Consider the following 14,664-nt stretch of genomic DNA (forward strand, 5'->3'; position numbering starts at 1 on the left):
TCGTGTAAGATTGTTGTGTTTTATTTTGGTACAGAAAAACGGGGGCGCTTGAGAAGACGGTTATTACTAAATGGCAGGTAATGCAGTTTTTCTAGCACTACTACTGTAGTATAGCATTACTGAGGATCGTGTGCTGTTCTGTCCGATGCAGCGCGTTAACCAGTAAATAAACTCCTCTTTACACAGAAAGGAGAAATGAGTAACTTTGAATACCTCATGCATTTGAACACACTCGCTGGACGAACGTATAATGATTTGATGCAGTATCCAGTGTTTCCGTGGATCATTGCTGATTATGAATCGGAGGTACCAATTCTTTATATACATATTTAATTCATTCATTCCTTCGTTCAATTGTTCTTTCAATCTTTGCTATCCATTTGTTTATCAAAACAATTATTTTCTTCTGCTTATTAGACACTGGATTTGTCATCCCCAACATCATTCAGGGATTTGTCCAAACCAATGGGGGCTCAGAATGAGAAAAGGAGAGAGAAATTTATCCAGCGATATAATGAAGTAGACAGTAATGATGGTAAGATTTCATTCATATCATTGTTCACCAGCTAAATGAGTTTTAACTATTCATGCAGACTTGCTCTGTAACATCATTTAAATTTAATTTCATTATGAGCTGATGAGCTGATTATAACAGCAATTATGATTTATGCTGGAAGTGATGCTTATGGCTGTTGCAGGTGAGCTGTCTGCACAATGTCATTACTGCACACACTATTCCTCAGCCATCATAGTGGCATCTTACCTTGTGAGAATGGAGCCTTTCTCACAGACCTTCATCTCTCTGCAGGTACACTACAGCACTGTAATCAATCTCATGCCTCTTTAGTTTTTCCTTCTTTCCTGACACTCTCGGGAGCATTACGTGACCTTTTACGTTTACTTGTAGTTTTGAGTAAATTGTTTCCTTCTTAAATGAAGCGAAAGTGTAGAGCTTTACTGTGTTTGTACTTTATTACGAAATGCTATTTCACAAATAAGCTTCCTAAACGAATGGTGTGCCATCATTTTTTTTTGCCTTGTTGGGATTTGTGAGAACTGTACTGTTTTGCAAAAGTGAATTAAAGTGAGAATTTTAATATATATGCAAATAAATTTGCTCATATCATAGGCATACAAAACTGTATTTTGTTATTTAAAATATCTTATTTATAGGGCAGGAATCAATTGATTAAAATAAAAATGTCATGCATATTTAATATTCAGTATAACACAATACAAATATTAGGGTGACGCTCCACAATGATATTTTCCGCACATGAACAGCTTTCTTCTGTACAGTAATAATCATAACAAGATTTGGGACACTAACTGCATTTACTATGTACAGTATTTATTGCTTTCATTCAATGAGGATAATCTTTTTACTACAAATTACATACATTTCCACAAGGAATTAAACTCACTGAAAAGCCTCAGTCAATACTGATGAATTTGTCATGTTTGTTTCTGCGCTGTATCTTTCTAGACACCCGTTTTTATGAAGCTGCACACAAAACTAGCTTTCAGATACAGTACTGTTTTGCTTCCACCATGATGGGCTTGCTGCTTGGTTGTTTCTGGCTTGGCTGAGATGTACTGTAAATGGCTGTTTTTGATGGTTCTGTCGATTTGGGAACTTGCAGGGCGGCTCGTTTGATGTTCCTGAGAGAATGTTCCACAGCATACAGAAAGAATGGGAGTCATCCTCCAAAGATAACATGAGCGATGTGAGAGAGCTCATTCCAGAATTCTTCTACTTGCCAGACTTCCTTATCAACTCCAACAACTTTGAGTTTGGTGAGGCTTTGATTTTGTCTTTCTGCTCATTATCTCATACATCCATATACATAAGATGTAGGGATCCATTACATTTACATCTAGACCTTATACATTGTTGAGGTATCATTCTGGTACCATGTTAATCCAAAAAATTATGACACTAACCCTAGTGGACATCACTGCACTGATGAACAGACGACATGAAATTACATCATATTTCACAATTAATTATCAAAGCATAGCAGACTGCAAACTGTGCTCTGCAAAAAGGCCAAGAGGAGGTACCTTACAAACAGGAGCGAAAGGGGCTGTGAAGATTAACTAATCATGTGAAAGGCATTTTTCCACATGGCTCACACTGTCATCACCCACCCTGTCCCTGTCTATTAAATATATGGTTTAAATGCCATAGAACCTTTAACGTGAACTCAGAATGAGGCACATGACAGAACCCACATAAATAGAGCTAAATAAAATGTCCAATGATGCCCTGATTGCTTAATCCTACAGTAAGTAGTAGTTATTTTGATATCCGTATTGGTGTCAAAGTCAGAAAGTATTTGTACTTGATATGCAAAAATTGTGTTGATTTATCCCTGAAATAAAGAACATGCAGTGTAGGTGGTAGTCAGGCTTAATGCCTACTAGAGCACTTAAAGTTTGATAAGACCTTACCGTTGGGGTTCAGTCTAGAAACAGAAAAGAATACATATAAATCCAAAGGTTCTCAAACCTTGTAACAAATTCTTAATACTAAATCAATTCACATACCCACACAGTACAGATTTATTTTTCTATGGACAATGTTTAATTCTACACAATAACATTCTGCCTATTTATTAGAATCTTAGAGCTATTTATTCCTGAATGTTCTATTGACGGAACACATGAGATTAGACACCGTAGATTAAGTTGATATTATTTAGACTTATTGTTTTGAGTTGTTGGGTTTTGGATTTAACCCATTCAATTCAAGGTACCATATAGTTTGCAGTTGTAGAAAGAAAGTCTAATCTTTAATCACACTTTTTGAGTCTGGTTCCTCTCAAAGTTTTTTCCTCATAGTTTTTCCTTGCCATCATCACCTCTGAATTGAAGGATGAATTTTTTTTTTTAGATATTTTTTGAACATATACTATTTATTTATTTTTGAAGTATAGAAGCTTATTTGTAATGTATTTTATATGATATATTATATTTCAGGTTCCATGCAAGATGGAACAACTCTGGGGGATGTCGTGTTGCCTCCATGGGCCAAAGGAGATCCTCAGGAGTTTATTCGCATGCACAGAGAAGTTAGTGGCTTTGCTTAATAGATTGATTTACAGGAAAGTGACAGAATAAACAGCTTCTGCCCCTCAGTACCATCTCTTTTCTGCTTATAGAGGATGCCACCATTATGTATGCTCAGTCCAACAAAAACAAAGACAACATTTGGCATTGTTATTTGTATAACCACCTTTTGGCATTCATATCCTGCTGGATGCATTTGGAAAGAGTTAAATGTGTCTGGCTCTGCTCTGCTTTGTGCTGCTCCAGAGATAATAGGCACTTGTTGAGTTCATCAAGGAAGCCCCATTACTCTACTTAACGCCATTGTCATTACATGATAACAGGGCCAATTCAGAGCAACCACAATATCTGCAGTCTCTCATAACTCCATTACTGTAGCTTGCAGCTTATTGGAATGAATGCTTTCCTTCTCTCCTTGCAATGCCTGCAGGCATATAAGGGCCAGGCTTTATCAGCTCCCAATCTACTGAGCAATATTCATATCGTTTCCAGTTCACACAAAATGAGCTATTTTGTCTGCTTGTTTTCCTTCATATGCAAATGAACTAAAGACAATATAGGAAACTTCCACCATTGAGATCTGTTGGCTGTTACTACTGGTTGGCATTTTTTTTTCTATTATTAAGAATAGCCTTATTAGAGCTGCTTTGGCCCTCACGCCCTTTTCAAAGTTTCACCATTGTACAAGACGGCAAACAAATAAAAGAAGCAACAAAATGAGGTTTTTAGCCCTTAATTTTTTTCTGTGATTTTTAAGATCGAATGTTCTGAATATGATTGCAATTTCAAATGCAATCATATTTTAATTTCTCGCCTGTATCAAAGTGCTTGTTGTGCTTTCCCCCATATATTTGAAACACATTTAAAGTTGTAATATGTTTATTGAAGGCCATGCCATTAGTCAGCAAAAGTTATTATTGTATACTTAGGATTACAATTCTGCCTCTATATTGTTTCTTGGATGCAGGCAATGACTTCATGTGTATTTTTTTATCCCTAGGCTTTGGAGAGCGACTATGTGAGTGCAAATCTACACCTGTGGATCGATCTGATTTTTGGCTATAAACAGCAGGGTCCAGCTGCAGTGGAGGCCCTTAATACCTTTCACCCTTACTTCTACACGGATAAGCATGATGCTGAGAGCATGAAGAACCCCTTAAAGAAAAGCACAGTCCTCGGCTATGTCAGCAACTTTGGTCAAATTCCCAAACAGGTGCTCAGTAAAACAACCTGATTGACATTTAGAGCAGTTTAAATATTATGACAAGATGATTGTGACATTGTAAATATTATGACAAGACGCACATATTACACACACATATCAAATGTGCTAATTAATACAATAGTATTAATTTTATACGTTAAGATTTTTGATTCATCTCTTAGTGTAATTAATGTTGAACTTGGCTCATGTGTTCATGTACATAAACACAATTATTACTTAGATAACAAATGTTTATTTGGCAGCTTTTCACAAAGCCTCACCCCAGCCGTAGTGCACAGAAGAGCTCTGCAGGCAAAGAGACGAGTGGAACCAATCACACCGTCCCATTTTTCTTTAAACTGGACAAACTGAAGCCGTCAGTCCAGCCCATAAAAGGTACAAAACTGCTCACATAGTTTGTGGCTTTGACAGAAAAACATGCAGCACGGTGTTGCAGAAATACCCTCATTTAATCATTCTTAGCCACCTTATTATTTTATCCCACCCTCAATTATTTTTTTACAAGATGGGGCCATGTCCGCTGGGAGCGATAGGAGCTGCAGGGAAGAAGATGCTGGCTAGACTGTTCATGGCTAATTTTCTCAGGCAGAGGGGCAGCAGCTTATTCTATTTGTTAGGCGCATCTTGATGATGCTGCCACTGAGGCTTATTTAATAATCTGAATATCCCAAAAGGGTCTGTTCAGAAAATGAGATGAAAACTCTCTCTATCTCTCTCTCTTACTCTCTTTGTAACTCTCATCCACTCTCCTTCTCATTTTATTTTGTCAGTGTGATCAAGAAGAATAACTCTGTGTCACTGTTCATTTAAATGTGTATTTACAGTATGTGAGATTCCTTAGCATGTAACATTGCTGACGTGAATTAAGACTCAGAAAGTATCCAGAATGGAGGTAGAGTGCATAATGTGTTGTGTAACATAAAATGAGCTGTTAAAAACATGCCGATGACTTTTGTGTGTTTGCCTAGAGCTGATGCGTGGGCCTATTGGACAAATCATTTGTGGAGAGAGAGAGATTTTAGTTATGGAGAAGAACAAGCTGCTCATGCCTCCTCTCTGGAATACTTACTTCTGCTGGGGTTACTATGACAACACATGCTCATTTGGCAATTACACAACAGAGAAGGTGTTTATACACTACATTTAATTATTCACTTATTTATTAGTGCATCAAAAGTACGACTGACTTGCTTAAAGTGGATCACGGCTTGTACTGTGTGTATCAGGACTTTGCAGTGTGGGAAGGTCTGTCGGACTGGGGAGAGGCCGTGTGTGCTGCTTGTCCCAACGGTAATATCATCATCACTGCTGGAAGCAGCACAGTGGTGTGTGTATGGGATGTTTCCATCAATAAGGACAAGCTCAAGTACATGAAACTCAAACAGGTCAGGAACCCCACTACGCATAAAGGCATGTTGATTCCAAGAAATGATGAAAAAGATTATCATGGGTTATATTTATTTCCCATTTTACCAGAATTCAATAAGAAAGAAAAAAAGTTGGCTGGATTTAAAATTGTAAAATCACTAAGGACTAGTTTAAGGATCAGCTACTAAAAAAATAAATATTTGTAAGCTTCACTATTCAAATAAAATGAAAAAATGAAAGCAAGAGGAAAAATCGGTTTATATTCTTTCAGCAATTTAATAAACATGAACTTTAAACTGTTAATGTTTAACTGCAAATCACTTAATAGACATGCTCACAACAGTCATGTGACGGTCTATAGATAAGGCTTATTGAACTAAAATGTGTAAAGGTCCATTTTCATTTAAAAACAAATAAAAGAACTTCATTGATTACAAAGGTATGGATAAGCTGCTAACATGGTAGCTTAACATGATTAATTATTCTTTTAAGACAATACAGATTAGTTATGTTTTGTGTCATTTCAGCATTTCACGTTACACATTTTAACTAGGAACAATGACTTTGAACTGCTTTGAAAGAATGCGAGAACTCTTCCCTTTCTGAACTAAAGCCTTTAGTCCTGTAGCTAATGTCTGGATCTGTGATCCGTTTTCAGCTAAATAATTTACTCAATAGAGGATCTGCTACAGAAGAGACACAGGTTAATGTTTTAAAAACTAGACTTATAGAACTATAGCCAAGCTTTTGCAGGTGTTATTACTGTATTTTTGCCATACTTGGGTTCTTGTTAAGATACAATTCCTGATAGAGATCTGTTTGGACTGGGTTTAATATTATCTAGGATATTTAATATTGATTTGATTTGATTTATTTATTTATTTTTTACGTTTCCATCTCACTCAGGTCCTATACGGACACACAGACACTGTGACTTGTGTAGCAGTGTCCGAGTCCCACAGTGTGATAATTAGCGGCTCTAAGGACCAGACATGTATCTTATGGGACCTGGAGGAACTCAACTACATCACTCAGCTTCCTGCACACTCATCCAGTGTGACTGCTTTAGCCATCAATGATCTTACTGTAAGTTTACTTACATAGAGTTTACCCTGGGGCTTCCTCACTGCTTATCTTAACCTCCCATCTGCCCTTCTGTTCTCTTATCCCACCCCCATCTTTCTAATCTTTTCTGATATTTATTTAACCGTTTGCCTTTTGCACTCTGTTGTCACTGGGAAATAGTGTGGTAGGTTCAGGTCACAGTGCTGGGTGGCTCATTTTTTGTGCTGAGTGATCTGCAGTGATGCTCCTTCAGCTCTGTGTCCTGCTGCCAAAACTGTCCAGTATAGTGAGGAAGGGGAGGCCACATCCTTCCCCCTTCACTGGGGTATAAACCTCCACCGTCCTCATACTGTGTTCAGTCTTATTCGTCAAACGGTGTACAGAAAACAATTGAATTCTGAAGTTTTATTTTTCATTCCCATAAAGATATTCTGACAAAAAAGAAACAAATATATGTCATAAATTTATGATTCAGCTATTTCTTAGACATATGTATATAAATCAGCTTCAGAATGTTTGGAATGAAGATATGAAATATTTACTCAATCTCTTTGCTATTTCCTGATGTCATTGCCATAATTAGTATTCTAAAATTATAGAAAACTGAACAAATGAATGTGCATGTGAGTCCAAACTTGACTGTTATGAATCGTGGACTCTTTCAACTGTATTATTTGCATCAGCTTCACTCAGTAAAGTGAATAGTACAAACCTGGTACATGATTTCATTGAAGTCCACCATTTTCTTTCTGTCCCTCAGGGTGAGATTGTGTCATGTTCAGGAACAAATCTGTACCTGTGGACAATGAAAGGCCAGCTGCTAGCCTCTGTAAACACTCCATATGGGCCAGAGGGCAGTATCCTGTGCTGCTGTTTCACACAGAAGTATGAGTGGGACCCACGCAACATCATTATCACTGGCTGTACAGATGGTATTGTTAGGGTGAGTGCCCTACAATTTAAACCTCTCTTACTGTGGATATACACTTTTGCGCCTTAGGCATTATCGGTGTTTAGACCGTATCATTATTTTAAATGAGCAATAATAAGACAATGGGCAATAATAGGAAATAGTTTTCATACAAGTAAATCCTGTCTATAGGTAATAAATCATCCCTCAAAGGCTTTGTCTGTTTAATAGTAAGGCATTGCAGCTGCAAAATATTCAAATATGATGACTGTGGTATTGAAAAATGCCTCACCGTCTGGGATCTGGAGTCCCAAGGAAGCAGTGATAGTAACATATGCTCACTTTAGATGAGCTAAGAGCAGTTATTAAATCAAAATGGTTTCTAAATTAGGCATCAAATTGGAGCACAGACCTGTGCTACATCAATGGCCTCCCAATTTGATTTATGATTATAGCCTCTATTGCTTTTGATTTTTTTTTTCTTCATTAGCTGTGTGGCTCTCTTGCAGATATGGAAGACTGAATATACAAAGGTACAATTACCTGGACATGAAGAGCATTCGGTGTCTCGGGGGGATGCTGTATCCCCGTCTGCAGAGAACACAGGTAACACTAATACACTTCACCTTAACAGCAACGTCGAACAAGAGCCTGGATTTTCTCTAGTTCTTTGTTGCCTCAGGCTGTGTGCTGGATTAGATTGGTTGGTTATAAGACTATTTCAACCATAAGCTTCTCTAATGCATCTAATGTGCTGAAACAATAACAAAAATTGTCTTGTAGTATTGGGAACAAAACACTATTATCTGCTAATTTTTTTTTTTCAAGTAATGCTTGAAATGAAATAGCAGCAACAAACCATGAGGTGTCATTCAAACACGTTGTTTGTAAATCTAATTATATTGTCTCTACTCTTAAATGTCGTGGCAGAGATTCGGCTAGAAGTTTGACTTGGAGGGATCCAGAGAAAAGTTCATAATTGTGCGCTGTTTCGTGCAAGCCATTAGGGCTAGCTGCAAGGAATTATGGGGCAAAGTTATTAAACATACAGCCGGTAAACACTGATGAGCAATTTCGCTGATGTAGGCATGCAATTTAGAAAGCAATAATACCCAAATCCAATTTGGTGCACATTGGTTACAGCACAGCGTCAGAGCATATAAGTATCACAACACACAAATTAAATTGGGGGGAACTCTTTGTAACAGTGAACGCTTTATATTAGATGTATTTTTCTCAATTTAACAACATGCTGACCATTAATAAAAGGAGCGACTTGTTTCTCACTCTTCGGCTTGTTGTATGCTTCTCTCAGAGCGCACCGGGACGAGGTGGGAGAGACACCTGGTGCTGTGCCGAGAACTGAATCGGAGTCAGATCATCTCCCGTCGCCGCTGCAAAAACAATCCTGCTGTCACTGCTTTGGCCATATCCAGGTATAAAGGCCAGATATTTACACAGATAAAGTCCTGGACCATGAGCTGGTTTATTGTATTGCCTCCAATAAGAGTGTTTATTATAGCTTGTCTTGGTCTTGATGGATGGAAGGATGGATGGACTGACTTTATTGATCCACAAGGGCAAATTTTTAGAAATGATGAAATGTTTACTTTAATTCAATTCTGTTTTATTCATGTAGCACTTTAACAGTAGATATTGACTCAAGCTGGATTACAGATGTCTGGATGTAGATTCAGATGCCTAATGAGCAAGCCAGAATGGCAGGGAAAATCATCCAGGCTTTTTATTATACTCATTTGGCTATTATTATTATGATGATGCTTTTATCACATTATCAGATAATATTAAAATGTTTTTAAGTATTAAAAAAGAAGATCAAACTTCAGCAATAAAGCAGATGTACTTTACTCTTACTCTTGTGTGTGTGTGATGGCAGGACTCATGGTACGTTACTGGTAGGTGATGCCTGGGGCAGAGTGTTTGCCTGGACCTATGAGGACTGAAGTCAGGCAACTGAAAACATCAATCATGTCCCTATACTCAGCTCATCTGGGATTGGCGCACCGCTGCTGACTCCAGAGATCTGCACAGCGCCTGCCGTGTTTGAGGGATGACGCATAGTTTCTTGGACTCACTGAGGCATTCTTATTTGAGCCAGAAACAGAACATTGCTTATTTAAGAATTGAAGGATGCTGCAGATTTTAGGGGTGTGTGTGTGTGTGTGTGTGGGTCTGTGTGTGTGTGTATGTGTGTGTGTTTGTGTGTGTGTGTCTGTGTGTGTTTTTCTTTTCAGTTTGAGCCACAGTACAGATCATTTTTATTCTAGGGTCTGTTTCTCCTCCTTTTTCCTCCTAAATGAAGTCAAATGATGTTTATTTTAGAAACATTGGCCTGTTGGAATTTTATAGGCAGCCGTGTCCCACTCGTGTGTTATCTTAGCTGTAGGTTGTTTTTCATTTTTTCATACGTCTTGACGGATCATGTGATCATTTTGTATGGCCATGCATCTGTCAGTGAGCAGCTGGCTTCTGCTCACGGTCTGCATTAAAATCCAGGTTGTAAAAAATAATGACAATCTTTTGTGTTAGTCTCTAGTGTGTACATATATTTGAACACAATGCAGATTCTGTGCAACAGTGAATCAGATGTTTCTGCATCGCTTGTATCTAATGATAAATAAGTTGCTTTTTTTTTACAGGGAAATTTTACAGAAATTTTACAGAAATTTTACAAGAGTGACTCAATCACTCTAGCACGAGAGTGTGTTTTGAGCCATTAACAGACGGTTGTGGTTTTTAGGATTTATTTACCCGCTTTCTTTTGTGGTTTTAAGAAATGCTTAGCAAGCACTTTTGTCTTTCATGCTCAACAATTCTCACAATAGAGCTCCAATCTCACAAACTGGCTTTTGTTACTGACCAGAATTGCTGTTTATTTTTTTACCAGAAACACACGTTTGTATTTGGTAGCAAATAAAAACTGACTGAAACACAACTGAGTTTCTTTACTTTGATTTTTACCCTGAAATGTCTGCTATAGCTGGGTAACCTATGCAGAGAGTGAGACATATTTTTCACTGTTTCAAAGCTTCAGCAAACTAGTTTGTCTGGAATTTAATAACCTTTATGACAACTTGTCTTCTGCTCAAGCTGAATTTAAATGACATAGTTGTATTTAAATGACATAACCACAAGCACGGAATGTCACAAAAGTCAACCATCACTTCAGTGTTTTAATTACATTTTACAAAGACCTACATCCACATTTTGTGAAAAAAATAAATAAAAATAAAATAAATAACAACTGACTACTAAAGATTTTTACTGGCTATGCAAACTGTGTGTGTGTGTTGCTTGCTGTGATGGACCTGTGTATTCCCTCCTCACCCAGTGTTCCCAGTATAGGTTCTGGATCCACTGTAACCCTGACCAGGTTTTTTATATTACTAAAGATGATGAAAATGTTTATATTAAATCTAATTAGAAATATTTATTAAATCCACACAAAAAATCTAATATAGGACCTAAAACTAACACTTAATTGTGCTGGATTTCTCAACGTTACTTTTCCTTCAGTCTCTGGTGTATGATGTCGGTGCGGCGTTACTGAGATGAGCTGACGATACTCCCATTAGGCCATGCTCCACGTACCTCCCTCAGGAAGAGGGTTAATTGTTGCTTTACTCCCAACCTTTTGAGATTACATCATCTTAATGGTTGTCATTAAGCAGACGAGAAGGAGAAGAAGGAGAGTGGGAGCGGAGCCGCTGTGTGCAATAGGAGCGTAGCATCGCCATAACAGGACGCTTTAGTCCACATGATAATTTAGGGTGTGTCAGATCATTAGTGTACATTAAGGTGCATGTGGGAGGTATATATTATTCTGAACATTTGGTTTCATAGCTGTTTTTAACTAAATTCTTTTTATGAAGCATTGAGGAGATCATGTGACTTTATACAATCAAATTTCAAATATCAAATAACAAGAGCTTAACAAAACAAAAGAAAATCATCTGGGGCATCTGGAGTGAATTTAAAAGCGGATGCTTTTTTCTAGCAACAAACAGATTTGGATGTAGATGAAAGGGAATTTTGTGTTTCATGATATTTTTTTATTTCATGTTTTTCTCTCTGTCATGAGACACAAACAACAATTTCATTGTCATGTCTCTATCCAGCTTGTGGTTTTCTCTGTTGTGGAACTTCTCGGCTCCAGTCTCTGTCCTGCTATTTCCTCATGGAAGTACTTCATACAAAAAAGCATGTTGGCCCACTTTCACCTTAATCCCCTGACAAATAACCACATCATACTTTTTGGGAGATTCATTGAATTCTGATTTTTATGTCGCTCTTGCAGCTAATCCTGGTCTAGACATAGTCTCTCTCTCTCTCTCTCTCTCTCTCTCTCTCTCTCTCTCTCTCTCTCTCTCTCTCTCTCTCTCTCTCTCTCTTTCTCTCTCTCTCTCTCAGCCACATCAGGTTTCTCTGCTAGACTTCCAGTGGAGCTGCTCATTAATATGCACTGTGACCACAGCCAAGAGAGGGGGGTCGCTCTCTTTAACCTTTGTGTGAGTGGCTAATTGTGCTAAGTGGAGGAGCTTAATAGACTGGAAAATAATCATCATATATCTCAGAGAGAGAGAGGGAGAGAGAGAGAGAGGGAGAGAGAGAGAGAGAGAGAGAGAGAGAGAGAGAGAGAGAGAGAGAGAGAGAGAGAGAGAGAGAGAGAGAGAGAGAGAGAGAGAGTCAAATGACCTTCTCAAAAGACAATGGCTATCTCAGTTTTAATACGTCAGTGGTTTTATGATATTAAAATGTCAAACCATTTGGGCACTTCTGAATAATTAAATCAAATAAATTATTGCATCTAGGCAGAACCATCTTGTAGTCTAACCCAATTATAATGCACTGTAAAACTAATTATTAACCATGATCACAATTAGTTTAATTTGAATAAATGTAACCATTAGAGGGTTCATCATAGTCACTGATTCTGAGATGTACAGAGGAGATACACTCACACTCAATACACCTCAAACACAGAATTACAGCAGGCCTGAGAGTGGAATAAGGCACTAACACACAGATGGAGCTGCTATTCTTAAGCTAAAGAATTTCTCATTTTGACCTTTCACTCTATTACGCTATAGATGGAATTCTGCCACGCAGGAGGGGCAGAAATACTTATACATCAGCCCCAGAGTGTACTAACAAACATGCATATCGTATATATTGATGGTGGAATTACTTAAATAGTCTGTGGGTTGCATTAGTCCCTGTGTGAGGCTTGATGTTTTATGTGAGGTAGAATTGCTTCCTATTTATGAATCTACAACTGCAATCATTCTAATGTTCACAGGACCCTGATGACTTGAAAAGAAATATAGGTTGTAACAAACAATGCCATATTTTATTACATTTCTTACACACTTAGAAAATCAGAATTAAATATGGGTATTGGATTAAACCCAACAATAAAGCAATATTTCTTTTGGTTTAAAAAAAAACAAAAAAACAAAAAATATAATAATAATAATAATAATAATAATAATAATAATAATAATAATAATAATAATAATAATAATAATAATAATGTGCTCACAGGCGTCTGAAGAATTTACCCAATTAGAAAGCACTGTGAATCTACAAACCCCAGATGCTCAGACTTGTCACTCTGTACTAAATTAATGTAATATAAGCTGATTCTATAAACAATACCAAAAGCTAAATCATAAATAATTCTGCTACAAAACAACTTCAACTGAATTTACACTTGCTTTTCCACAAAGAGGATCTGGGCGTACACAGTTCCTGTGCAGTTTGCACTGGTCTCCAGCTGTGCAGCTCCAGAGTTGCTTCTTTTAGCTTCAGGCGCTCGCTTGACCAACTCCAGTTCAGCGTATGTCAGGCTGTCATCTGCCACCCGCGGCTGCAGGACAGGAAGAGCAGAGAATATAAAAGCAGGGCATTTTAGTGTGCTAAAGATTACTGTATGCGGTCTGGGTCTGGAATTGCATTCAGTGATCTAGGAATGCATGGACACATCAACATAAAATTACAGATCCAACTTTAGGATCGGTTTGTCTGGAAAAAATGTTGCTTATGTCCTTGGAAAAAGTTTTAGCTTTAGTCACAAATCAATCTACAATGAAGTATAATTTCTATTTAATTTTACTCAGTAGAAGCAGTAAGTCCTTACCTTATTTATCTAAAATGTATACAGTCTGTACTCTAGGTTTATTTAAATTTTTTATATTATATTTGTTTTGTGTTTCTTAACATAAAAAACTAGAACTGTGTGTGTCTTTAGGTGGGATATAAATGCTTTAAACAAACAAATAAATAAACTGTGAACCCTAAATATTTATTTTAATCTTGTGAAACATCATGTCCATAAAACATTTCACTCAAAAAGTAACTATGCTCACATTTAATTAAAAAAAAGAGACTTTAACCTAAGTTTAATTTAATCGTCTTGTCAGTTATTTACAGTTAGGAATCTAACCATTCTTAAAGAAAGGATTAAGTACCACACATTAATTCTCATTGTTTCCCCCTCTACTCTTTCCTCTGATTTTAATCTTTCTGTAATAATTTTAGTGAAAGGTAATGCAATGAGAATCAAGTTTGCTAAATAAATAATTGTGTTTCAAAAAGCAATAAAGGTAAATGTAATTACAAGTCATGAAAACGGTGATACAGCAATATCAACAAACCAAAAACAATCATTTCTCTCTTGCATATTGCAAGTAATAATTCAATTGACATAAAGATTAGGTGTGCAAGGTTTTTAGAAAACAAATATTATACAATTTGTAAAAATAGGATTATGCACAGGAATTATTCAATTATTACCCAAGCAGGAGCATAAATCAATACTGCTTAAATTCTTTCATTGTTCTACTGCTTGAATTAATGACTGGTTCAAGGTCAATAAAACACTTCCTCACCATGTGTGCTTTTCTTGGCTGGACTTTTAAGAGTTTGGTCCTGCGTGGCTTATTTGGAACAGGAGCTAAAAAAAAGATTTAAAAATTGAAAATAAAAAAAGAAAAACAATCAA

At 37.0% G+C, this 14,664-nt stretch overlaps 2 protein-coding genes across 5 annotated transcripts in view; one reads left to right on the plus strand and one right to left on the minus strand.

Annotated features, from left to right (window-relative positions):
- The window catches only part of wdfy4 (WDFY family member 4), a 46,832-nt gene extending 36,236 nt beyond the window's left edge, over nt 1-10,596 (plus strand). The window contains exons 49-63 of one of the 2 annotated variants that reach the window (XM_027141927.2): nt 35-77; nt 187-306; nt 418-535; nt 699-808; nt 1,644-1,797; nt 2,983-3,074; nt 4,073-4,285; nt 4,540-4,672; nt 5,266-5,423; nt 5,524-5,682; nt 6,572-6,751; nt 7,491-7,673; nt 8,150-8,246; nt 8,956-9,076; nt 9,538-10,596. In XM_027141927.2, the coding sequence (XP_026997728.2) occupies nt 35-77; nt 187-306; nt 418-535; nt 699-808; nt 1,644-1,797; nt 2,983-3,074; nt 4,073-4,285; nt 4,540-4,672; nt 5,266-5,423; nt 5,524-5,682; nt 6,572-6,751; nt 7,491-7,673; nt 8,150-8,246; nt 8,956-9,076; nt 9,538-9,604 (1,948 nt within the window). In that variant the 3' untranslated portion in view covers nt 9,605-10,596. The remainder of the gene's footprint in view (nt 1-34; nt 78-186; nt 307-417; nt 536-698; nt 809-1,643; nt 1,798-2,982; nt 3,075-4,072; nt 4,286-4,539; nt 4,673-5,265; nt 5,424-5,523; nt 5,683-6,571; nt 6,752-7,490; nt 7,674-8,149; nt 8,247-8,955; nt 9,077-9,537) is intronic. The other variant, XM_047812896.1, reaches the window with a different exon arrangement.
- A 1,773-nt stretch (nt 10,597-12,369) lies between these two features.
- The window catches only part of vstm4a (V-set and transmembrane domain containing 4a), a 21,550-nt gene continuing 19,255 nt past the window's right edge, over nt 12,370-14,664 (minus strand). Inside the window, exons 7-8 of one of the 3 annotated variants that reach the window (XM_047812899.1) lie at nt 14,552-14,616; nt 12,370-13,530 (exon numbers count right to left, since the gene is read on the minus strand). In XM_047812899.1, coding sequence (XP_047668855.1) covers nt 13,369-13,530; nt 14,552-14,616 — 227 coding nt within the window. In that variant the 3' untranslated portion in view covers nt 12,370-13,368. The remainder of the gene's footprint in view (nt 13,531-14,551; nt 14,617-14,664) is intronic. The other 2 variants (XM_027141830.2, XM_047812900.1) reach the window with 2 other exon arrangements.

The sequence above is a fragment of the Tachysurus fulvidraco genome, chromosome 4 (genome assembly GCF_022655615.1).
Source record: "Tachysurus fulvidraco isolate hzauxx_2018 chromosome 4, HZAU_PFXX_2.0, whole genome shotgun sequence".
Taxonomy (NCBI): domain Eukaryota; kingdom Metazoa; phylum Chordata; class Actinopteri; order Siluriformes; family Bagridae; genus Tachysurus; species Tachysurus fulvidraco.